The 26,543-nt window shown below is 39.0% G+C and overlaps 1 protein-coding gene across 2 annotated transcripts in view; it reads right to left on the reverse strand.

Moving 5' to 3' along the window:
• Positions 1–197: 197 nt before the first annotated feature.
• VPS35L (VPS35 endosomal protein sorting factor like) overlaps positions 198–26,543 on the reverse strand; it is a 57,499-nt gene continuing 31,153 nt past the window's right edge. For both annotated transcript variants that reach the window (XM_048060363.2, XM_048060378.2), the window contains exons 24-31: positions 25,377–25,475; positions 24,457–24,534; positions 23,541–23,655; positions 11,246–11,385; positions 9,372–9,537; positions 8,472–8,590; positions 1,546–1,692; positions 198–959 (exon numbers count right to left, since the gene is read on the reverse strand). In XM_048060363.2, coding sequence (XP_047916320.1) covers positions 861–959; positions 1,546–1,692; positions 8,472–8,590; positions 9,372–9,537; positions 11,246–11,385; positions 23,541–23,655; positions 24,457–24,534; positions 25,377–25,475 — 963 coding nt within the window. In that variant the 3' untranslated portion in view covers positions 198–860. The remainder of the gene's footprint in view (positions 960–1,545; positions 1,693–8,471; positions 8,591–9,371; positions 9,538–11,245; positions 11,386–23,540; positions 23,656–24,456; positions 24,535–25,376; positions 25,476–26,543) is intronic.

A 26,543-nucleotide genomic window follows, 5' to 3' on the forward strand; every position in this document is an offset into this window, starting at 1 on the left:
TATGACTTAGCTCATTAAAATACTTACCACTTAGCAGAAGTAGCAATAGATGCAAGATCTCAACATGATTCCTTACCATGGGACAGAAGTGGTGAGAGTGAAATTTATTAGGAATAAAAGCAGTACATACAGCTAAATTACAGAATGGTAAGGTGATAAATTTGTATACACAAAGAAAATCCCCCAGAACAAATAGGTGAGCTGAAAATTGTTTTATTCCGTGATACAGTGTACTGGAGATCATGGAGTACTTTGCATACATTTCCATTTTCCTTTGCAAACAGTATTTAAAGATTCCCTCCATTTTACAAAACACCACTGAACTAAAATGAAAGCATAAACATGTCTGTGAGAATGTATGGTAGAAATTAGAACAGTAACATCTCAGCCATTTTTCTCTTTTACTGGAACTGACCAAACAAATGCTGGCAGCATCCCAAAGCAGAAAGATGACTTAGTAGGATTACTATATTGAAATACTGCTTTCTACACAGGAGAAAGACTATTCTGCAAGCAGGATGAAGTTTGGAGGCTGTGAATTGATCCGTGCAGATTATCTTCTTCCTTTGTCACTAAAATGACAACAGATTAGATTTGGAAAGGCTTTTGCAACCACAGAGGTTCAAAGTACCCTTTACTGAATCTAAATCGGATTTAAAATGAGTATATAATGGCAGATCTGGAAACAAATTCAGACTAAATTATTGCACTCAGAACAGTTTTACCTGTGTCGAAGTAAATCTGTCACACTGAGTAGAATTAAAATACACCGAGCTCCAGTCAAAACCAGAAGAATCAGTGATTTATAGCCTTGGCTACATGCTCACTTTACATATGACTCCTTGGAAAAGAGGCACTCATCAGGTTCTGGACTGCAGGGGAAGCCGAAGAGCCAAGTCTGCAAAGTGACTCATCTCAGGTTGTTTGCTTCGTCTCCTGATGTATTCTAGAGTTTTTACCTGGGTATGAAAAGAAAGGCATTTTGAGATTTTTTGTGTCTTTTCTTATTTCAGAACCTATCATGTATGCTACGTGAAGACATTTTAATAGACACTCCTGTGATTTTCCCTAAATTTCACTGGATATGCAACTGCTGGCATTTCTGACTCCAGAGCTCATTATCGTGTATATCTTCCTTAAGAAAGGCTCTAAAATGCCTACTTTTCAGGTTTATACCATGCAGTTCCTCCACTAAATAAAAATGCTCTGTTTCTTTTGAAATTTATGTTTTCTTTACTGTAAAGAAAAGTGCAGCACCCAACAATTCCAGGTCCTTTAACACGTGAAATAGTTTAAAAAATGCAAGAAAGATAGTAGACTATTCCAAATAAGATAAGTTGCTTATTCATTAAGAAGCATGAAAAAACACATTGTTTTTTAACCTAATTTACACATATTAAAAAAAAAAAAAAAAAGGACAGCGAGTTGTAAAGAGTTCATTCAGATTTATATCAGGATTTATATTATATTTTATTCAGATCAAGAAAGTAGTGCAACCTTTTCCCAAATAAGGAGTTGGAAAAGAATCTCTGCAGTATTCCTTACCATAGTCTTGGTGTCAGCAAAGCCATGTTTCTGAGCAAGATTCCAGAGATTTACTGAAAGCTGGTTTAGTTTGTTGTTTCTTAGATCCCCATGAGCTAAAATAGTGTTAAATAAATAAAGTGCCAACTGGCTCTGTCGCTTCAGGGTCTATAATAAAAAAAAGAATTCCTGTATTATTATACAGTCACCCCAGCAAAATTTCTCCAAGTTCACTTACAAGTGCAAGGGGCAGACACCCGTTCTGTAATACACAGCAATAATTACAGGCACAGAAACACAGACAGTTTGTACATTTCATTCAAAATACAACAAGAACTGATAATCACAAACCAACCTAAGTTTCTGCAAAATTAGACAAGACTCCTATATCTCACACCACTTCAGCACAGCATAGTACGTAGCTCTAACATTTTCAATTCAGGACTTCACACAATTGCATAGAAATCACTCTCCCACCAACCGACTTTGATCGGCATGACTTCACACTTTCTCCCTCAATTTTTGTTCTTTATTTTTTAGAGAGACCATGATCACCAGTCTAAGACTAGATGTATACAATTTCAAATTTTTCAACAATTCCTTCTATTTTTTCTTTTTTTTTTTTTTAATATATTAAGACATTTTCCTCCTGCTTTCTTCCACTGAAGCTTCGATGATACCAACGTACTTATACCATATTTGCATTTACTTTCCTTAAAATTGCTGAGGAAGGACCTTGAGGAGGACTTGTGCTCTACCCTGGAGGAGAGCCATGCCTTTGAGCCTCTGCAGGGGAGCTCTCAGGCACAGACAATTCTGCACTAAACTTACAGGGTACTCCCACCCCAAATTGGAGCGAGTGGAAAATAGAAGTAATAAAAATCCTATTGCAGATTTTGTCCATTCCTATGAAATGTTTTAAAAGGCTAGAAAGACAAATGATTATTGGATGCATCTGAGATGTAGTATGTATTTATACTGCTTTGCTGCAGCTGTCCTTTGGTTTTGGCTCAAGAAAGACCACTGAGAAAAGCAAAGCTCCATCTCACACAGAAACCGCAGCAGCAGGGTAGTAGATCTGTCAGCTCATCACCTTGATTAATGAATTTAATACTTCACTTTGGCCCTTGCAGTTAAATGTACGTTAGGGGTAGTGAATATACAGCGCTCAGATACAAAGCTACAGAGAGAACGAGGCATGGATTGGGAGAGAGGAGTGATAGCTGCAACTCGTGCTCTCCTGACACTGTACCAAGGCAGTCACACAGCCTCTGCCCTTTCCCTAAGGAACCGAAAGTAAATTAATTTCACTTCTCACTGCCAGCAGAAGAGAGGTCAGATGCTATTAATCAAAGAAATGGCACGCACTGAGCTATCAGTCCCCCAGATAAATATGAAAAAGGAGAAAGCTGTGCCATTAAAGAATTGTCTAACAAGAAAAGAGGACACAGGATGCTCCAAACAAGAAGCATAAGGCTGATACTGTACGTGAGCCACACGGCAGTACGTGCCGAGCAAATCTGACACAGCAGAAACCACACGTGCATACACACACGTGCAATGCCCAGAGCTGCTCAAGGCCCCAGGAGAAGTTCTCTAAACGCTAAATTAATTACATGGAACTACCACGACGACCGGTCTCCCTCTAACAGTTATCTACTTCGGCAATTTCCATCCCAGTAGCTCCAAAACTGGTTTACAGACCAAAACTACCACCATTAGTAAGGAAGTGTTGAACTGTACTCCTTACCAGCCAGAGAAACACAATCAGTCTCGTCCAGTAGTGACGGAAAGAGCAGAAATGCCACTCGGAAGCATAGTAAGAGTAGCAGCAGTTGTCAATGCTTAAATATTACTACAGTATTTCTCTTGTAGGACTAGCATCTTTGGGGGAAAAGCAGATACAGCACACTGCCTGCTAATCCAATGTTTGCCACGTTATTCACAAGGCTTCCCTCCTGCCACATTCACCATATATGCTGAATTAACAAAATAAGGTGTTACCTATACATTTTTTTCCAATTGACACCTGTGCATCTTCTGCTGAAAATCACCTTCAGAGGGGTTCCTGGGAAGCAGTGGGCTGTATCCTCATAAGAAGCAGGACAGTTACTTTATTGGGCAGATTGCAAAAGCAGCTCTGCTCAAGGAGCCTGACTATCAACTAGCGAGGTTTTCTAGGCAGTACGAATACAAACATACCATCCGTTCTTTAAAGGACGACATTTTGACAAATTTGAAACATATGTACTTCTAAAAGCATCTAGAAACATGAAAAAGCTGGAAGAACGAGACGCACTCTAACTCTCATCAAACTGGGGGCAGGTACAAGTCACAGACAGGATCTTGGCATCCCGTCACCAGTCACACAACGCGAGGCGAAGGGAAAGGGAGGCAGTGCAGGTATGGACTAAATCCCCTGTGTCTGCAAACTAACAGGAGTCAGAGAAGGCTTCAGGTGACGATGAGCAGCAATGTTGGTGCAGCACGGCACCACCCTCCAGCCCAGCACGCTGCCGACTCTGCTGGCCTCACGGAGACTGAATTGCGGGTGGCACTCCAGTGCAGGAGGAATTTACAGGCAGCAAGGATAAAGAACAACTCAGCTCTTTGGCAACCACATACATCACGGGACTAACAATTCCCACACCAGAAAGAACTGCCAGCCTTCTAGGCACTGCCTTTTCCATAACTCTTGGGATAATGCTCATGACTATGAAACAAAATAATACATCATCCCATAATGTGATCCCCTGTATCCCAGCCCGTCCAAAGTGCAAAGTCTAAATTTCATACAGCTTATCAGAGAAAAGTGGGATCTTTCATAAAAGAGACCATGTAACTCTGTTTTTCATGGCATGCTGGCTAGTGCTACAAATACACGTTCCTGTCTTTCAGAGAATTGTGCCAGACACCTCTGACATAAGGATACCGTGAGCTTTCTGCTGGAAAAGCCTTTGGGTATTTGGATACGTTGCTTCATCTGAAGGTAAATCTAGTCTGCTGCTGCTCCCATGGACAGCTTTAAAACAACTGGCTCGGAGAGTTGGTACCAGTCCATCTGTGGCAGCACAGAGCTCAGCATGGGCTGCAAAGCTGCTTCAGGGTACTAAATATATCGGTCTAGGCCGAGTCTCCATGCTGATATGGCATCTGTTTGCTAGGATTACCAGAGCTATCTAACCAGAAATTAATTCCAGCACCACTGTGATGCTGGTGGTTATGTCCTTGTGATCCACATCTAGATATGCCTGAATGAAGCCTTGACAGGCAGCCTTTCCTTTCCTTAAAAGCTCTGATGGGAAGCCCTTTGGGACCTTGTAACATCTGTTAGTTCACTGGAAAGAGCAGGAGCTGCATCAGGGAGGCCAGGTTGCCTTACACAACTACCCTAACGTGGGATAAATGAAGCCCCTAGCACAAACTGCAGCTCATGCAACGAGTTCATGTATAACAAAAGGGAATAATGACTTGGGCAGAGAAAGCAGCAACAACCAAGCTGCACCTGGGAACTCACAGACCATCCAAGAGGACATGTGGCCCCTATTTCACCACTTTTCCAGCACACTAGGATGATCAGAAGAAAATGTGCCTTGTTTTGGACACAATCCTTAAAAAAGCAGTCCAAAAGCACCCCCCGGAATACTCAACTGAGTACAAGTTGCAGTCCCTGCAGGCTCAGGGTGCAGTAACTCATCTTGTAGTGAAGGCAAGCTAAAATGTCTAAATCCCAGCTCTTAGACTGCCACCATGGTTGGTTCATCTCTATTTCAAAGTCATTAATTGATTTTTAAATCTTTCACTGTTCACAGTGCTGCTCACACCAGCTACATTTCTCTCTCTAAATGTAACCCAACAAAAGATGTGCTCCATGTGGAACTTGAGGCTTATAGAGGACCAGGCCATGCTTTCCAAAAACTATACTCAGTAATCCTGCTTTGGGCCATTAGCAAAATCCCGATTTATTTTGTTTTCCACCATTTATCTTACGAGCATGCAGAGGCAATGTTCCCAATCAAATTGTTTATAGTCTTTAAATTCCACCAGCATGTGGACAAGGGTGTAATAAAAACAAGTGGAGTTGCTGTGTGCTAGCTAGCTACAGTTCCTCGTGGCAATGCACCCATTCTTTTTTTCTTGTTGAGCCAGCAGCAAATGAGCTGCAAACATGCCAAAACAGGCACCTCCGCCACCTGCAATGTCTTTTGGAAACTGCAACAGGTAAATTCTCTTGCTTCCCTCTTCTCATAAGAGGAACAAAATGTTTAACCACCTTTAGAAAATGTTGGCCGAGGACACAAAATCCTTCAGGAAGAGCAAGATCTTTTCAATTTAAAGCACACCCACACACAAAGGAGAGCTCTGCCCAACTCTGCTTGTTGTTCAGTGCTCAAACACATGTGAAATTGACTGAAGTTTTCATAAGATTCACATTATAAACCTAAAAGTTAGCTGTGTTGAAAGGAGAAGCCTCCAAAGGGTACCCAGGAATTGCTTTCTCTTGCTCCATCTCTATACTTGCTATAAAAAGTCCAGTATCTATCACATGGCACATGGGAAGACTGCCATCATAACACGGCACTCACACAGCAACAACCACCTGCTCTTAATGTTTTGGATCAAAAGTGGCATTTGAAGAAAACACGCTCCATCTGGACATTTATCACTGAGCAGCGAGAGGCCAGGTATTTACATTTCTAAGAAACTTGGAGCTTAAGAGTAGCCTTCCACCCACCCCCACAGGGTAGAGAGAGGAATCACTGATACATACTCTCATCACCAGGAGCAGCTTGAACTTTACAGAACTGCCCAGAAGTGAAAATTTTAGTTCAAGCACTGCAACGTAGATGAAGGATTCTTCAATAACACAAAAAGATCACACTGTGTTAACACCAGATGCATTGTTCTCCTCCAAATTGCCATTTGGTGAAAGCATTTTATTATGAGAAAAATTTATTTTCCTTTATAGCTTTTAAAGCAAATGAACCAATAAAAACCCAGTGTAATCAGAGGCTTCTTCATTTAAATGAGCAGCCAAGCAGATGAACAATAAAAGGTCACTAACACCAAAGCAGTCCAAATGCCACAGTGATTTTATGATAGGTGCTGCTTTAGCACAAAGGGAGGTCTCTCTGACAATATTCTCGTCACCTCTATTTCTTCAGCAACAACAGCTTCCTCAGGAAAGTATTCATTCTTACATGACATTTTTTACTGAAATCTCTCAAGGACTTTTACACAACAAAGCAAAATAAATGCTCCTCCTTGGTAAGTAGGGACAGACCTAGGAGTAAATCCAAGACCGCAGTGACAAAGGTAGGGCAAGGATCTACATCCATGCTGCTTAGCTTTAAATCCAGTTTTCTATGCAACAAATGCATCCGTGAAATAACATGGAATCTCATCACTTAAAGTATTAAGCTTAAAAGATGAAAAAAAGCCTTTCAGAAACCACAGATTTGAAGCCTTACAAACATTCTCATCTACATACTCCATGTAGGAATCAGAAGCAAAACCATCCCTAATATACAACCCAGAGTCCTATGCAAGGTGTCTTTTTTTGCTGTTATTGTGCCGAAAAAAAATATGCCACTCACTGTGGTCATACATACAGTGATGTAAAGGCATTACAGCAAAGGACTTGTTTCTCTTACATCTCTACTGTCTTTTAAGAAAAGGTAAGTAAGATAGTAATAGCAGTGAAAAGGCTCAACTTAGTATAGTGGCCTCCAAACATTCATCACATCATACATTCTGTAGAGGTAAACACTACAAGCTACTGTGCAAACAGCGTACTTTAAAAGTGCCATCAAATTATTATCTCCTGCCTTCCCATTTCAGTCTATGAGCCGCAAGATTGCAATCAATATAGAGTACTTTGGAAGGAGCGATTAGAAAGCTGTGGAGGGGCTCAATCTCAGAAACACGTATGTTAACAGAACAGTAAGTTCTTGTGATTTCAGTAATAGTCAAAACCAACAGTCATCTGTCTTTCACACCCAGTCAGTTAAGCTATATTTGATCCTTCAGGCCCTCTGAACTCCAATAAAGAAATCCAATCAACTACCAAAATAGTTTTCATTCTCTTATGTTGAATAAATATGACCTTGTACTAACATAACAGGGTAAAAAATGAACACATTTTCTCTCCCTCTGCACTTCTCATCCTAACGTCTGGGATCCAAAGCTTTTCCAAATTAAAGGAGGCTTCCATTGTATTTGACCCAGTAACAGACTAACAATGAATTCTCATTTTGTTCATTACGGAATTGGACATTTTTGGAAACAGCTGTCAAGAAAATATGGTTTATTTACAGAGAGAAAAAGGTGACAGCCAGGAGAAAACAAGCAGGATGGACAAGGAGCAGACCTTATACAGCAATCAAAGGAATGGCTGTGGCACTCAACTCCAATTCTCTAGCTTAGGCCAATGATTGCAACATGGAACTCAGCTGACCCTCATAATGAAAAAAAAAAGTTATGCCACATTGAGCATCATGTTTCCATAACCCACACTAACTGCCTTGAGTCCTAGTGTAATTTAAAACAAACTCTAACCTCATTACACTGCTCTGCAGACACCATTCTGTGCTACAGCAGAATTGCATCCTTTGGCACACCGCCACAATCAGTAGGACAGAGCCTCTGACATTTGTCACCTCTATCAGACTATCCAGGTACAGCATATGGTTAAGCAGTTAACTTTAGCCTGTATCTTAAAACATATTATAAATGCTATGTAATCTCTTTTGCATCATTAGATCTTTCTACCCCAAGTCTGCCTACATGATCAATTCCCTTTTTTTAAATAAGTAAAACTAACTCCCTCTCATTGCAAAGTTCCCAGAGCTTTCTAAAAGACCAACCCTGGTCAAAAAGGTGGTCTGTTTATTCAATTTTAAAGTAGTTTTAGTTGTACATTAAATCCTGTTAAAGTAAGGACATACCTCTTCCTTTCCAAGGGTTTTGAGATGATCCAGGATCTGTGCTATCACAGTTTCACACAGTTTATTAATTTCAGCCAGGAACTTGGAGTCTCCACCATACAGGGTATCATTGGAATCAACTGCAGAGACAAACTGAAGCTTAGGTCTGGCTAAAGAGCTATGCATTTGTTTGCTACTGAAAACACCAGCGATTTATAGACCACCAGATTTGGAAGTTATAAAATGACCCTCCTCCGTGAAATGCAAACAAAACTATCTTATTTAAGTGACTGCCACTTGGTTCCCTACTTGATTTTAGGAACCTAACGCTGAAAAGAATCTCCTAGCTAAAAGCCAGTCCTTATTCCTGGATGCAGCCAGGTCCAAAAATGACTGCTAGTCCCAAATGCAAAGCAACAAATAGTGTCAATTTTCACATTTCCCTCGCTTTCATTAGTCTAGAAGAGTTTAGGCATCATCTTCAATGGCCGCAGGACTTGGCCAAACAGTTTATATTTTACCTAACACAAACAACAAGATATTCAAATCATATTCTGAGAACTACCATTGTTAATAAATGCAAATGAAACACCAGTGAGAGATATAAATCAAGTTGATACTTTAGACTGAAAGAAAACACTCTATACATACAAAGTTTTAATATCTACTTGAAATGTTTATGGTTCTAAGTATTTGCATCACCATCACCATAAACAAAGTAAACCACTTTTCATAGATTTGCTTCAATAATAGACTAGACATCTGCTTGGCAGCCACCTCCCATGGTTATTTTAAATCCATTTCCACAGGAAAATAATCCATCGTGTAACATTTACTACCACTGATCTTCATTAGCAAGGTACAGCAATAATGCAAATTGCATGGTGGAACACACAATCCAGGGTCACCCTCATGTATTACCTTTATCTACATGGTAGATATATGTTTCTTGAGTCATTGCAGACAGCAGATGCAAAACATTAGTATAAATCCTGACTTTGTCATCGCTGTTATCCTCCCAAGTATAATCCTGGATCACATTTAGTAATCCTCGCACAAGAAATAACACTCCTTGTTCTGGGTGGTCCTATTGAAAAGAAGAAAAAGTCAAAAAAAAAAAAAAAAAAACCCCAACGAACCCCAAAACAAAATGAGGATTATTAGGGGCCATTTGATATTTTAAAGTCACAATATTAACTCTATAAGAGCAAAAACTACGATACAATCAAAGCTCAACTCCTTTTCTGAAGTGTGCTTCCAGTAATTTATTTTAAAAAACATACGTTCCAGTTTCATTCTAAAATGACCATTTGACCTATAATAATAAACCTGATCTAGACAGCCTCCACAGACAAACTTTGAAATGCTTTGTTTTCTATCCATGGGGGAGTAGTGCAGAATTGTCAGCTTTTTAACAGCTAGGCCTGTAAAATTACACACTCAGAGTAGATTTTTTTTTTAATTCAAATAATGTAAGTTACAGAAGCACGTATATTACTCATAATTATGAGTTTTAGAAGAACACCTACACTGGGAAGTCAAAGTCACAGACAATCAACAATCTTTTAATATGAAAGGAATATAATTTTATAAAGACATCTGCTTTATATAAACCATGACTTTTTTTGCAAGCAGTTTTTGATACTTGCACCCAGCTTATTTCCAGCTCGCAGCTGGTGTAATGACACAAATGTTTGTAAGACAAGTCTCAATCCACTAGGGAAATTTTCTTCTGATTGTCTACCCTGTAAAGTAAATAGGAGAAATTATGGAAACTAATTTCTGAACCCTGGTATCTCATTGCAAGTTCTTCATTACTGAATCTAAGAGGATGGATCTCCCTCCTCCAGCTATCTGTTACTAGTCTGAGTCATCCCTCAGAGGAGCATCCAGTTCTGACACAACTTTCCTTCAACATCTTACTTCTGTAGTCAGTGGACTACACTGACACATCACAGTGGCAATGAGACTTTCCCCTTTAACAACACAGCACCTCCACGTTGCTCAAAATTGCTCAGGAGACCCCTTTCCACTGGAAAACGGAGAATAAGCTTCTCTAATTATGAGGATTCGGGCAGTAACACTATGCTGCTTCACCAAAAACATAGTCAAAGAAAAGGGAGAATAAAAGAGGAAACTGTGAAGAGTGTTTCAGTGAAGAGGAAAGGGCTACTTCTTTGATGAAAAGAAACACCTTCAAACATTAAAACAAACAAACAAAAAAGCCACAAGAAAACAAAACCAAAAAAACATGCCATGATACTAAACCAATCCTTGCAGGGAAAACAGAATCTTCTCAAAGAGGGCTAGAGCTGTTAACAGAGGGAGGTAAAATCTTCAGGTGTTTGGTTTCTATTGCAAATGAAATCTTGTGAGACAGAGGCCTCTCTTCCTTCTCTAAGATCAACAAAATACCTTGGTTATGTAAGTTTTATCTCAGATCTTTCAGGTTAGTTTACAATTTTTCCTCATCTTTTAACCAACAACACTACATTTTCTGGACTTGTGGTGAGGCATTTTTTGACGACCCATGGAAAGGAAAAACTGGAGGGCTAGATTCAATAAAGATTAGCTGCTAATACACCCATGGCTTCAGCGCGCAGCACTCCTTGGCCAAAATTGTGAAGCAGCACGCTCCAGCTAATACTCAAGGAACTTGACATTTTTGTCTCATTGTACAATAAAGAGAAAAGTTCAAATTAAACCAGATCTACCGTAAACATTTAAACAGGAAAGTTGCCTAGGCTGTGTGCTATTCATATATAGCACACACACACACACAAAAAGCGACTTACCGGAACAACCAATAATGTGGAAAAAAAGTTACAAAGGAATTCCAAGAGGAAGGCGTCAGAAGGTCGCATCTTTCCATCGATACTGATCATTTTTGGCACTTCAGGAACAAGGCTCACTGCCGCTTTGAAAAAAGCATCAGCTACAAAATAAAAATATAGTTGCTGTTATAGTTATCACTCCAACTGCTATAGCACTCAAGCCTATGATCTGATGGTTCTTACAGTTCGTTTCAAATAGACTCCAGAAAACGACCATATGCTTAACTGTAAAGAAACTCAAGACTCAGCCGTCAAAATCTGTGGTAATTCAAGCAATGCTGTTTTTCCAACAGAAGTTCCTACATCACTGGAGACTTCTGAAATTAACACTCTTCTACTTTACTTAACAGCAGAACATTGTTGTTTCAAGTATATGGCATACATGGAAAAAATAAAAACAAACAAAATAAAAAAAGTCACACAATTCAAAATTAACTTATCTAAAGAAACATTTATGCCAGGAGAATGGGGAACCAGAAAGGCGGTGGGGTCGTACATATTAGATCAGTCTAACTTGTTCACTAATCCATTCACAAAAGACTGTTAAAATCCTAAGGAAATGCAGCCTGAATATCTGACAGCAGCATTCTTTTGCAATTTCTTGGCTACATTTCAAAACATCCAAGTTTCAAGTTATTCAGTCATATTCCCTTTCCAGATGTTTAGTTATATAATTGGAAGCATACTTCAGAGTTAATGCTATATTCATCTTTATTTTACAAGAACACAGACCGAAGCCTTGAAACCAAATTTTAGCAAAGATAATTCTTGGCAAAAGACAAGAGGTGTTAGGCAGGGATGCAGATAACCACTAACAAGCATGCATGGTCATTTTCAGGAGCGCAGCTTGCTCTGGAAAAATTCGTTTGAGCACATGATACTCCAAGCAAATTTACTAAATATAGTACCATCTGATATCTAATTTAAGCTTATGAGGAATACCAGTGAAACATGTGCTTTGGAAAAACTAATTCTTCTGACTCTTATTTCGCTTCAGCACGTGAGTGTTTGAGAACTTCTGAACTTCTCAGTGCCTGCACACAGACTCCTTCAGTCAAACCTCGTATTTCCTTTTATCTTGCACGTTTAATTTGAGGTGAAGGAATGTTTTTTATTTATTTCAAAGAACATCTTAGTTTACACAGGCAACCCAAAGGAAGGTAAGTGATCTGTCCTTTCCTTTATTAGAGGAAGGAAAGCAGCAGCAGATGTTCATTCTAGCACAAGTAAATGAATTGCTATCATTTCCACAGTTGTCTCTGCAGAAAAAAAAAAGTACGTGCCCCACATCACCATATAATCAGAATGTATGACCAGACAAATGAGAAAGCATGTCTCAGAAAATAGTCTGCATGCCAAAGCATGCGTGTCTGTGCAGGGAACTTGCCTTCTGAAGTTATTTTGTAAGAGGACAGGAATGATCTGTGCAGCAGTCTCTACAACGAAACAGAAGAGCTGCAGAGTACCTCACACCTGCTCTCCCAGCCATCAGAGTCCTAGAGGTTCTCCTCAAAACTTACCTCAGCCCCAAACTAAAACCTCTCGTCTTCACAATGAACCACCGCAATTTGACCTGATTTACTCTTCTCGGCCTCCTGACATTGCTGAGAATAAGAACTGCCTCCTCCCTGGTTGAGACGAGCTACTTCATTAGATCTGCTGGTGACGGCAGCACTCCCAGCCCCACTTTGGAGGCTTGCTGGAGATGAGGAGAGACCCGTCCACACCACAGAAAGCTCAGCAGTCCCTGTCGTTGCAACAAGATCCTCAGTGCTTCCATTTTCTTCTTCCCTAACCACAGCAGCCACAGGGCTGCTGCATCCCTGCTGTGGATGCAAATGGAGATTTGACTGCCATCCTCTCAGACCCACCACTGCCGCTTGGTTGCAACCACAGAGCCCCCTGCAACTGTCACGCCTCAACACAAAGGGGACACTGCAGGGCTCTGGCTCCCTTGCGCTGGATTCTCCTTCTTTGCCTCGCCCTCCATGACCCCAATGCAGCAAGGTAAGGCAAAAAAGCAATACAACATAAAAGCAGTTAGTTGCATTTTCTGTCAATGAGGACATGCACATCCAGAAGTTCTGGCAAAGGGGAATACATGAATACGTTCATTCTGTTAAGAGTACTGCCAGCCTTTGCTAACCACAAAATTGCCCTTGTGCCGGAACACCTAAAGCATACTCAACCAAGGTGTGTGTACTTCATAAGAAGCAAAGAGAAAGTGATTTCACATTAATGCAAAGGTTTTATTAAAGATTTTGCAGAAAAGTAACTGTCTGCCAACCACTACCGCCCTATTGTTTTGTGGAAAAGTGACAGACTATGTATCACATGCTCCAAGTTTGGAGTAAAAGTTCATTTAGTAAGTTGTCATGGAAGCACTGGCTATTTTCTTAATAAGTATGAAAAAACATCAGTAATTTTGAATTACATTAATTATGAGGTTATGCAACAGTGCTTTCTCTGCATCTTTTAAAAGTCAATTTATAGAGCTATTACTGTAGACGTACTTCAAGATAAAACCACGCACCAGCTTTTCCTGGTTTCCAAAAGGTGCAAGAAGCAATCTTAAAAGCACCAAAAAAGCCACAGCGATGTTTTGTTCTTGATTAAAAACAAAACAAGAAAAAGATGAAAAAGTCTTCGTCTAATGAGGGATGCTGTATTCTTACCTACCAAAAGTAGGATCCTGCTTCCAAAGTGAACCACTGTTAGGTTGGTTAAGGGGAGAGCAGCCTGCTCATTACAACAAATCATCATGATAAAGTCTTCCCAGACTGCTGTTAATATCTTGTGCAGTGCACCGAACATGACAAACTTCACGCTTCGCTAAATTTATCCTTTCAGTGCAGCTCCTTCATTTGGGTTGACCATAATCCTATAAATCTTTCCCCTGAGCTTACGTGCTGACCTTCAGGCTAGGGAAACTAACAGTCACACCCAAGACAGCACTTCCAGTAATATTCTGCTACAGAAAAAAACAAGTGAGAAAGCTGTTAATGTTTTGCTATATCAGTATTCATGATGGTACCTACATGCGTTTCTATGTATCAATCTTTGCATACAAAAAAATAACTTACATTGTATTTCCTGCATCTAGGACAGACGAGTAAATGGTACTAATTCAAGATTTCAGGCAAGCAAAAAACAAAACAAAACGAAAAACCCACACACCAAAAAACAGGGAGAAACAAAGCCATTAGAGATGGGAAAACAATTAAGCTCCTGAAGTATACCCTCAATGAGTAAAAGTGAGTAGGTTCGACATACCTACACAAACTATTTTTAGTCCCAGATACAGTTACAAAAGGCTAAGTCTATCCAAAGGACAAAAACAGGGACCATACAACATCATCTGCATTCCCTATCACCTTCATGTCCTACAACACTGTTAAGCCTATCCTTGTACTTCAAAGGTTTTGCTTCCACATCCAACAGATGTTGGAACTTGAATGAAGCCTTATACTCTAGTGCAAAAATGAATGGCAAGCAAGCAGGGTTTTTCACTGCTGTTGTTTTTAAATAAATTAGCACATTGCTGGTTTGATGACAAAGCACTGCAAACATTTGGAACTCTCTTAACATTGCTGAGGTCACTGTGATAGATTTCCCACATTATTGAAATGCGTTTTTCCCTTAAGCTATTGAGTTATTGAACATTTCCAGTACTAAAACCCTCTAAACATCACTCCCAATCCAGAAACTACAAATAATTATTTGAAGTAACAAAGATGAAATAAGCAAATGAATGCACTGCTGTTTGGTGAACTGGAATGTACCATGTTAATCCATACCGTGAATCAACCACACACAGAAATGTAATTATGTGGATGAAGCTTGCTACTGCCAGGTTGAGGAAAACCTTGATTATAAAACTGATTTTCGCAAGGCCTTAGTACTTCCCAACAAAGGCACACAGAGGCATAAAGTCATACATGGAGATCAAAGTCTGAGCAAAAACACTGGGTAAAAGAAGTTTTATTTTTAAGCTGTAATCAGTAAACACAAAAACAAAGGACATAAAAAATACAACCACAAATTTCAGCCTGCCTCTCTAAATTCCATGTAATCTCTAAAGACTGTACAGTAAAATATCATCAGTCTTTATAGAGAACTCCACTAGTTGAAAAACAAACAAAACCACCACCACCAAAAACAAACAAACAAAAACCCCACCATGATACAACACTGAAGAGTCAGTATGGTTTTTGCAGAGAGAAATCATTCCTCCAATCCCCGAAGTTTTCCAAAGAACCTGGAAGTCTGTGTTAAGCGTTCCAGCCAAAGCAAATACTTGGATGTTTAAAAAGCATTTTACAATGCCCCTCCGGAAAAGGCTTTAAAAAAAAAAAAAAAAACCCTACCCTAAGGTGACAAAAGATAAGAAGGAAGTCCTCTTAAGGATTAATAACTTAGTAAAGGATGGGGTGGAGAGGGAAAAGAGCAGGAATAAGAGTTCTCAAAGTAGAGTGAAACGACTACTGAATTTCTTAAGGTCTTGCAGAAAGACACATCCTTCCGATGAGCTGGGAAGAGCAGTGAGCAGGGAGGTGACAATGTTTGCAGAGTACTCCGGAACATGACTGCAAGGAGTTGCAGATGGAGCTCATGATTCTGAGCAATAAAGCAGCAGATGAAATCTAATATTAGCAAGGCATGTGGGGAAAGAAACAGCACTTGCTATTACTATAGAAAGATAAGCTCTAAATAAGCTATTTACACTCACGAAAGATTTTGGAGTCATTATGGTTGGTTTCCTGAAGAATACACCCTGAACAGCTGTCAAAAAGGCAAGCAATTATAAGAATCATTAGGCCAGTCATGGAAAACTAAAGTGTCGTCGTATCATTTATATAGCTGATGTGCTTTTGTACCTAGAACACAGTCCTGACCTTCCCATTTCCAAAAGGATAAAGAGAAGATTAAAAAGGTGCTACAGCATGGATGTTTCCTCATTAGAAAAGATTACAAGGACAAAAATTCTTCAGGAACCTATCAACTTCAACTTCTCATAGGTAATGTAGAAAATGAACTGAGAATGATTGATCTAGTAGATCAGCTGCACTCACATTTCAAGAAAATCCAAAAAAAATCCCTGTGAAGTACATTTCCAAGTAGCACGTAACTGTGGAACTCAATGCAACATGAAGTTACAAAGGCCAAAAAGTAAAAACTGGTTACAAATTTAAATTCATAAGGATTGGTCCATCTGTTTTAATAAATACCATGGTCCCCAGGCACCCTGCACTGAAGGCTGTATTTAGACCAGCTGCAGCTGAAGGCTAGGACACATTGTGCTGCACAATCACCCCATGCAGCAACAAAGCCTCATGGAAGAGTGGCTGGAAGCTGCCTGGCAGAAAAGGACCCAGGGGTGCTGGCTGGCGGCCGGCTGACCACGAGCCAGCAGTGTGCCCAGGTGGCCAAGGAGGCCAAGGGCATCCTGGCCTGCATCAGAAGTAGTGCAGCCAACGGGGCTAGGGAATCACAGAATCACAGAATCGTCTAGGTTGGAAGAGACCTCCAAGATCATCTAGTCCAACCTCCGACCTAACAGTAAGTACTCCACTAAACCATATCGCTAAGCTCTACATCTAAACGTCTTTTAAAGACCTCCAGGGATGGCGACTCCACCACCTCCCTGGGCAGTCCATTCCAATGCCTAACAACCCTTTCAGTAAAGAAGTTCTTCCTAACATCCAACCTAAACCTCCCCTGTCGCAACTTTAGCCCATTCCCCCTCGTCCTGTCACCAGGCACGTGGGAGAACAGACCAACCCCCACCTCTCTACAGCCTCCTTTAAGGTACCTATAGAGAGCAATGAGGTCTCCCCTGAGCCTCCTCTTCTCGAGGCTAAACAACCCCAGCTCCCTCAGCCACTCCTCATAAGATTTGTTCTCCTGACCCCTCACCAGCTTCGTTGCCCTTCTCTGGACGATGGAAATGATGGTCCCCTTGTACACAGCACTGGTGAGAGCACACCTTGAATATTTTGTTCAGTTTTGGGCTGCTCACTACAAGAAAGACATCGTGTTGCTGGAATGTGTTCCAGGGGATGGAGGGGAGACCTCATCACACTCTACAACTACCTGAAAGGAGACTGCCTCGAGATGAGCATCAGTCTCTTTTCTCAGATGACAGGTGAGAGGACACGAGGAACTGGCCTCAGGTTGTGCCGGGGGAAATTTAGCCTGGATATCAGGAAGGATTTCCTAACGGAAAGAGTGGTCAGGCACTAGAACACATTGCCCAGGGAAGTGGTGGAGTCGCCATCCCTGCAGGTGTTTAAGAGGCGTGTGAAGTGGCACTTCAGGACGTGATTTAGTGGACTTGAGTGGTAGGTGATGGTTGGACCTGATGATCCTAAGGGCCTTTTCCAACCTAAATGGCTTTACAGTTCTATACAACTATTGTTTTTCCTTCACGTTCCTGGGAAGTCCTCAAACCTAACTGTAACCAGAAAAAACTCTTTAGATTCTTATCTCTTTGAACTCTTTATGTCAAATCCTCTCTATATTCTTCACATCTATAAAGATTTTAGATTAGAAAGGAAATTTTACTAATAAAATTGTTCTCTAATAGTACTGAGAAAGTATGCTAAAATATGATTAGAGTATGATTTTAAAATACTCACTACTAATTCCATAGTACTCTTTCTCCAAAATGTGGCTGAAGCCTGACAAGTTTAGAGAATATTCATAGAAAAGTAACATTTTCTGAAGTAGAAAACAAAATAATTTTGCAATCCACTAGTGAAAATGTGTTTCGGTTACATTTAAAAAACAGCCCAATGAATATTTAGAAGTATGTTAAGCACTGTATGCTTCAGAATTAAAATCTGCATTTGTTAAAGCAAATATATGCATCAGTTGATTTTGGGGACAGACTCTCCATTTTTATCAAGTTTTTGTTTGACAACATTATGTTTTAAATAAGTCACACAGAATCAATTTAATTACTTTAATTCTGAAGCGAGGCAAGGATTTCACAAGCCTTTAAGATGAAAACACCACTCAACATGCATTACCAGAATGTTGCGTCATCTCTACCCACCTGCTGAATGCTGTGACCAATAATTAAAATCACGCTGTCTTGTTCTTTGACAGCCAAAAGCAGCATTTCCACAGGGAGGAAATATGTGCAATTAAAATAATACCTACGTCTCAAAATCCAAGAGTGACACAATGAAGCATGCATTTAATCTCAATTTAGTCCAAGCACTCCCTATGACAGAAGGCATGACTGATGAGAATTTATTATTCTATGCTGGCAGCATGCCTCTACAAAGCACAGTTCTGTGACTCAGTTAAATAAAAAGTAAAAAAATAAAAGAGAAAGCGCACACAATTTCTGTAAAATCTAGTGTCCTTCTTCCTAGGGTGGGCTCTTAATAGGCCCTCCAGAGATACAAGTAACGGATCCAGGAAAAAAATCCCCTAAAACTTTCTGTAATTATAGATTCATTTTATTTAAAGCACTCCTTGTGAGCTGGAGACAAAAGAGATGTTATTCATATTTAATACATTTTGAACAGCATACCTGGACAGACATCCACGTGGGTGAAGACTCACTGTACTAGATGGCCCTCCAAAAAAAGCTTAGTACAATCAAAGAACATAGTAGAAAGCTAATTCTGTTTCCCTACTCCTGCTCTGCAGTTCTTTCCAGCATTTGTTCCAGGTTATCACTGCAGGGAAGAGCAGGTAAACAAGAGACAGAGCCACTTGGAAGGCTCAGTAAAGATGTAAAGACTTTTTTTTTTTTTTTTAAGAGAAGGAATAATCAGAAGTTCCAGAAAAAAATATATATATATTTTCCAATGTTGGACCTCAGAAGCAGACACAGGATCTGCATCCTTTGTAACAATTCATCTCAATATTTCTACCTGTGAGTCAAGTTAAAATAACCAAATTTTAAGCCCACATTTCCTACAGGATTCTTTGACATTTTCATATATGCTTGATGTGCAGAAATAATACATACTAGATCTGTGTTCAGGGAAATTCCTTGCATTTGTACAGTTAACTAAGGAAGTCATTTTCTGAATATTTCTTTCTAACAGCAATGTCAATTTCAGACGGTGTCCTTCCTCCCTCCAGATGTGGTATTACAACACTGTATTGTAGAACTGATCCAAAATAAAAATAAGGCTGTTTTTCTCTGATAGATTAGTTTTAATTTCTGTCCTCTCCCCACTGGTTTTATAGAACACACTAGGTTTAAAAACAATTTGTAAGCACTTTTGGAGCCTACGTCTCCAAACCACGCAATGAGTTTTGTCATTTTACATTCTTCATTGTCCTCTGCCAAAACTCTGAATGCTAACAGCTGCGTACAAGGTCAGTTTATTAATATTGGCCTTTTCATGCACCTACAAATTCATGTTTCTGACCCAATTTCACTTGTATTAAAGAAAATCTATTCCAAGAAAAATGACAGTTACAGTTCTAATACTTAAGTACTTGGGTGAGTTCAACCAAGCACCACACAGTTGCTTTGATTAACTTGTTGCCAAATCCCAGCAGGCAATGCTTGGACCCAAAATGGAACAATTAGACACTGAGAGTCTCCTGCTGCTGCCCCTTCATACTGAGAATGAGACAGAATACAAACATCTTCAACTGTAACCGGGTTAGTTGTGGCTCTCCAGCTGATGGAGTTTATCAGTGCAATCCTCAGTTCAGCAGGTTTTATTCACTGTTACGATCTGTACATCCTCTTTATAAGAATCTTTTTAATTCCCCTTATCTACCTCAAGAGGTAACTTTACTCCCTTTTTGAGTTAGATACCTCAACAATTTAGAGAAAACATCCTATTATCTACAGAAGTCTACCCCGTAAAATTCAATTTTATTACATATTTAAGTGAAAACTCAACCAACTGAAATAACTAAACTCCCTGTAGGACTTTAAAATTAAAAAAAAAAATAATCCAAGAACTCAAGTTGTTAAACACAACAGCTGGAATTCTTGAAGAAAAACTACATGCACATATGCATGCCCTGCTACTGACTGAGCCATAAGATCAGGTACATTGCCTTCCAGTTTTATTTCCCTTCCCAATTTTGAACTGGTTAAGCTAGTTCTGATCAGGAATGAAATAAAGGTTACACATAAGACAAGATTTCACTTCCTAGCCTAATACTCTCATTAACTGCACCCTCTTAAAGCTTCATGCCGCATTGGTTTTAATAGATCAGCATCTATTTGGCATCAGTTAGCTGACTGGATTTGAATTTGCTGTTATGAATTAATCATTACTTCTTACACACATGAAATGCATTCTGTTAAGATGCAGATTAAACTGTGTTAAAAGTAATTTTCAAGAACACTTTAGCTGACTACAATAGACCAGAATATGCAAAGATAGCTCAGGAAAATGTCCGAAGGCTGGTGCCACTGTTGTCTAACTGTTTAACAAATGCTAAATTACTCATGCAAACGACATGTCTCTGAACACAAATTATGCCCCAAATAAATTTTCTAAGGAAGCAAAAAAGTGTTTAACAATAAAACCTTGCTAAATGAACCAAGTTATTGAACATCCACCAGTTTAGAACATGCTTCATTTCCACAAAAGCTGAGTTTGACCAAATGTTCCTCTCACTAGCTTGGGGGTCTAAAATTCAAAAAAGAGTGGTTAATAAATAAGCATTTTCAAGACTGACTTTGCATACACCTGCTACCTTAAAAGATTTCAGAACAGGGATGCCTATTCATTGTTTAGTGAGTGCACTGCATTCACATGTCAGACAACAGCTGTGCACATTCATAACCTCTCACACTGAAAAAAAAAGGACAGTTGCTGGGGCCCAGCAGTCTCAGTTAGACAAGACATGGGTCACAAAAATAGCAGAAAAGCAGTTTCGAAATTGAAAAAATTGTTAAATCACAGAGTTGGTCCCAACAGTAGCAAAGCACAGTCCTCAAAGATTGAATATTACAGAAAAACTGCTTTGGATTTGTTTCCAACAATAGATGCACTGCAACACAGCAGCAACAACAAAAATTGATACAACAGAGAAGGTAAGCTGGTCAATTAAACTAAACACTATAGGAAGAAAAGAAGTCTATGTACAATAAAACTGCATAATACTAATTTCACAACAACCAACTTTGCAGATCTTTTATTTGAACAACATACTTGGACACAACAGAAAGCTTTACTCTAAATCCCTCGCCTTTGCTGTACAGACAGCACTGCATTCAAAACAAATAAATACAACAGCCATCCTGTACTAAAAAGTCATAATCAGCATCCTAAGTCAGCTTGTTTGTGCAGCTGGAATTTACTGGTAAATGCAGAGCTTGGAAAACATCAAACTGAAAAGGAAACCCAAGTAAGCGAATGAAAAGATATATTCACCTTTCATTCATACGACGTCGCAGAAGTCAGGCTGGGTAATGAATCCCTGCTCTGTCTCTACGTAAACAGGAATTTAGTCCCTGCAGTACGTTCCCTACAGCAGTATTAAAAGGCTATCTCAGACATTTCCACTGGCGGACCCATATCAAATTCCAATGCATCTCCTTACTTGAAAATCTATCCTTTTCAATATTCTGCGTGCATCTAATTTCTGGCAAGTTAAACCTACTTGAAGCATTCTCTCTTTACTTCCCATAGACAAGGCCTCTCCAAAGGTCTAATCTATGATTTTTGTGGCAGAGCACAAAAAAATCCAGCTACAATTTCAACTTTACCACGTTCACACCTTCCTCTGGCAAACATAAGAATGTTTTGTGACTTGAAGCAACAAAGCTTAGCTAACAAGACTTAAATACACTCAGCCTATGCTTCTTTTCTTCAAAAGAATGCCCGATTGACCTCTGCTTCAGTAACCATAAATATTCAGATGTGGCACAGCAGCACAATATTATCTGGCCCACCATACCACAGTGAGGCAAGGCGAGCACAAACTCACAGCCAGGTGAGCCATCAAGCATATAAAAGGGTCAGCCTGATAGGAAAAATGCAAACTCCAAATATCAAAATTGCCTGTGCACAATGTCAAATTCAGGTGGTTCACAATCAGATCAACTGTCACTTGTAAAAAATATACAGATATTTATGTGCACACACACAGTTCACCCTGAATTTTGAATATTCATTTCAGGAGCCCTAGCAACAACAAAACATGGTAGCAGTAAGAGCAGAATGAAACAAGTGCAGAACACACAAGGATAGTAATGATGTAGTGGTCATAGGTTAAAATCATCACAACAAAAATGTTTTTAATTGTCTCGTAAAGAAGCACAGAGCTAAAACACAGAATTAATAGCCACAAAGGATGTTGCGAAGTAATCCTGTGTGTTACTTTCACTGTTACATTGAGAAAAGCTATAAAAAAGCGTTCACCATTGGAAAGTACACATTTCAAGTTGATATTAGAATTGCAAAACAAAGTAGAAAGACAACATTTTGAAAAGGAGAAGAAAGATACTGGAAACAGTTAAAAGTAGGAGAAGACTTTCAGAATAGGTAACTGTCTCTCATTTACAATATGAACAAGAACAAGATCATGTTTAAATAGTGATACATAAGTAATGCTCATACTGTTGTCAGAGTAGCTTAATTTTTTTCCCCAAATCACCTTTTGTCAGAATTTCAAATCACTTAAGACTGAACAAACAGGATGGTCAAAAACTGTACTCAGGCCCTGTTTCAGCCAATAATTCAGATCAAAAAAAGAAAATACCTTTTTCATTCTTCACATTATCTGGTGTTACTTCTTCATTTCCTTCTGATACAGGGGCATATCTTTAGCTGAGTGTTTATCACTCCTGCGCTTTGATAGCAAGTTTCTAGTGTCATTGGCCTAAGTTTTAGATTTTTTCCAGCATTTTCCATGATTTTATCAGCCTGTGCACTACTACACAGATTAACTAGGTTCTTTCACAGTTAGGTTAAAGCATATTATTTGCTATTAGAGCACTTGGACAATTATGAAGGAGAAAAACATTCCATCTTCCCATAATTTTAAAGTTATTTAATTTAGGACAACCTGCCTCACATCCACAACTATGTTAAATAGAGTCAGCTGTCTTAGTTATTTACTCAACACAATTAGTGCTGAAACTGAAGAGTTGCTTTAATGTTACAAGTTTTCATTTTAACAGTGCTTAAAACAGGGCTGTATTTTAATTACATAATAAATATACTTATATGACTTATGTTTTCAACCAAGTTACTATTCACAGCTAGAAATATTTCTGAAATAGGAAAACCTTTAAGTAAATAAACTCTTGTCTTACCTTGTGAAAGGCACTGATTTGCCAGAGCAACCTGTCCAGAGTGTAGATACAGATTAAGGCGTGTGAAGATACTGCTCAGAGATGGAATTGTAATAAAGCAAAAGGCAACACAAGCCTAAAGCAAATAAAATAATAAAAAAATGAACAAAATTCCTAACTCAGCGTTACAGCAATCATTACTGATTATATACCTGATCAGGAAACAAAATCTGTAAATCAGTTTAGGGAAAGACTTTCCCTAAACAGCTAGTATTATGTTAAGTCCAAAATCAGCAACTTCAATTTTCTCTTTACTATTTCAATAATTATATTTACCATTAACGTTATTACTAATAGATTAGATCCAAATTTAGTCTGTGACTCTAGCTATAACAGTCCCTCTCAAGTAACCAGCTTGTAGCTCATGACCAAAACCTAACTAGCAAAGCAGATTTCTGGTCCTCAGGGACAAGTTGTGTATCAAACAGGTCACAGCAATGGCACTGTATGTTTGGGAGGAAGGAGATCTAGCACAACATGCTGCTGATGTAGACCCACTGGAGCAGCCGAAACATCTAGATGGAATAAGTGGCTCCCAGGCATACAGAACCTGGCTAATGTCACCTTAGCTATTCTCTGTCCAGGACATCACGTGCAGGTGCTGCCAACGAAAATCCATTCATTAACCATAGCATATGCAAACTCCTTCACAGTACATGAAGATGAAATTCATCTTAGTTGACATGTTTCAGGCAAGAAGATGGGAATCCAGAAAACTTGAATAGCCTGTGTGCGTTTCAAAGCTCACATGACAATAGCTGCAGAGACTTAGAAGCACTAAAATCAAAAGGAGCACTTATATCATAGAATGACTTCCTTTAGAAGGGACCTTATCTGCTTAGAAGGCAGGCTCAAAATTCATTAGACTCGGACCTACCCTGACAAATGCAGCAGTCTTTCTGGAATGATTTCCTTTCATCACCTTTCTTGTTTCCATTGCTAGTTGGTTCACAGACTACACACGCACACACACACAAAAAAAAAAAAAAACAACAAAAGCAGAACATTAAGAAAAATGCACAGATTTATTAGGTCAGTTGCAAGTAAACTGCACATTTGACTGCATGCATTTAGAGAACAGAAACTGTCAAAAGGGACCCAGATGTGGTGTTCCCACTGTATTATTTAGTTTTTACTTCCTTTCCACTTTGAGAATTCTAGTGACTGTTCCTTAAAGCAAATGTGATTCTGAAGGTTTGTCAAGGTAGATTTGTTGATTTATTCAAGATTTAGATCATCCCTTGTTTCCCAGCTGAAGTGCTGTCATCATTGCTTGCCTAGTACAGAAATCACCATTTCTAGCAAACTCATTTAGTAAAAAACAAAACAGGATTTAAAAGGATATACGATTTATCATATCATACAAAGGAATCGGATGCAGCAAGTGCTCACCTGTCATGTGACTCGATACAGAAAAGCAATTAAGCTTCCCAGTCACAGCAGGATTCTGACTATGTCTGCAGACCAGACACAGTCTAATCTCTTCTAGATGGAGGATTATAGAAGAGAGAACCCAAAATCTGAATGCATAAAAGTACTATTTATTTTATTGGCCATGAAATCTCTCCCAAGATAGCTAATTTTCTTTGTAGCAATGATAACATGCATCCGATTTTCAGAGTCAAGCAAGAACTTCAGTGAATTTGGGGTGATAAAAATGAGAGACGAGATCGAAGTCTACTTTTAAAACACCTGATATAAAGACTTCAAATACTGCACAATAATCTGGGCAGGGAAATGAGAGAACTGCAAATATAACCCTGAGTATTAAGATAATGTAGATAAACTATAGCTTACATGAATCAACTGGACTAGAACAGGCTCCAGATTGCAAAACATTGATCTGGCTTCAACATAGAAACTCAGCTGTTGTTCAAAGTCACGGCCAAATGAAACCTATAGAAGAAACAAAAATTTATTTTACCATTGTGCAAGCATTTAACTGCTTTCCAAGAAAAACCTGAAGGTTTTGCTGGTTTTTTTTGTTCACTTTCCACATGGTCTACTTAACAAACCAAATACTTATCAAGAATCAAAATTTATCTCCTAGATTTGTGAAAAGTACTTTGAAAATTAGCAGAATTCACGACACTATGGAACCAGGAATATAGGGTTGGTATAGACTATACTTAAATGAGAAAAAAAAAAGCACACAAAAAAAACACAGAAATAAATCAGTGAATCTGTATTCAGATTCCTAATTCCCAGTCATTACAGGGCCTCAAAGAAAAATGATAGTTTTTGTAACTAGGTATACCAGTAACAAGAGTTTTTTTCCTCAAGTTTATTTATTAAATGTTTATATTGTATGGCAAAAGCCTGTAACCTTGCACGCTGGCAGGAAAGAAAAGTCAAAAACAGCCCTTGTGTGAGAACGCCCTACTTCCAACCCTTCGGATTTCAAAACTGAGCACTGTCAGCTAGTGTCTCAGCTGTCAATCAAAAGCCTAGCAAGAGAAACAGTCTCCAGACAGTCTACATTTATGTATTCAAATGGATCACTTTTCTTCTAATGCGAGTAATGGTTGCATTATTCCTTATTTCTCAAGTCACACGTGAAAGAATTTTCCTTTTTTTCTGTAAAAACTTGCATTTAATCCATACAGTGAAAGATCAAAGGATCTGCACCAGATTGCACTGTTACAGGCAATCCTGCGTTACAGACCTAACTATCTTGCCTTTCTTATATTTGTGCAACTGCTGATTCTCTAGCCCTAGTCTTAAGAAAATTTCTCTAAAAATATAACATTTTCCACTAAAACCCCTGGCTGTAACAATGACTTATAACTACTTTTCCCTCCATATCTTAACGTATGCCTGTTTAAAAATTGTACCAAGTCATTTTGCTGCTCTGGGATTCTTACCCCCAGACATGACTGTAAAGCCACATCAAATATTATCCAATGTGCGAAATCCTCTAAAATTGTACATTATATTGCATATAACCCTTAATAAAGAAAAAAA

Source organism: Anser cygnoides, chromosome 15, assembly GCF_040182565.1.
Source record: "Anser cygnoides isolate HZ-2024a breed goose chromosome 15, Taihu_goose_T2T_genome, whole genome shotgun sequence".
Lineage (NCBI taxonomy): Eukaryota > Metazoa > Chordata > Aves > Anseriformes > Anatidae > Anser > Anser cygnoides.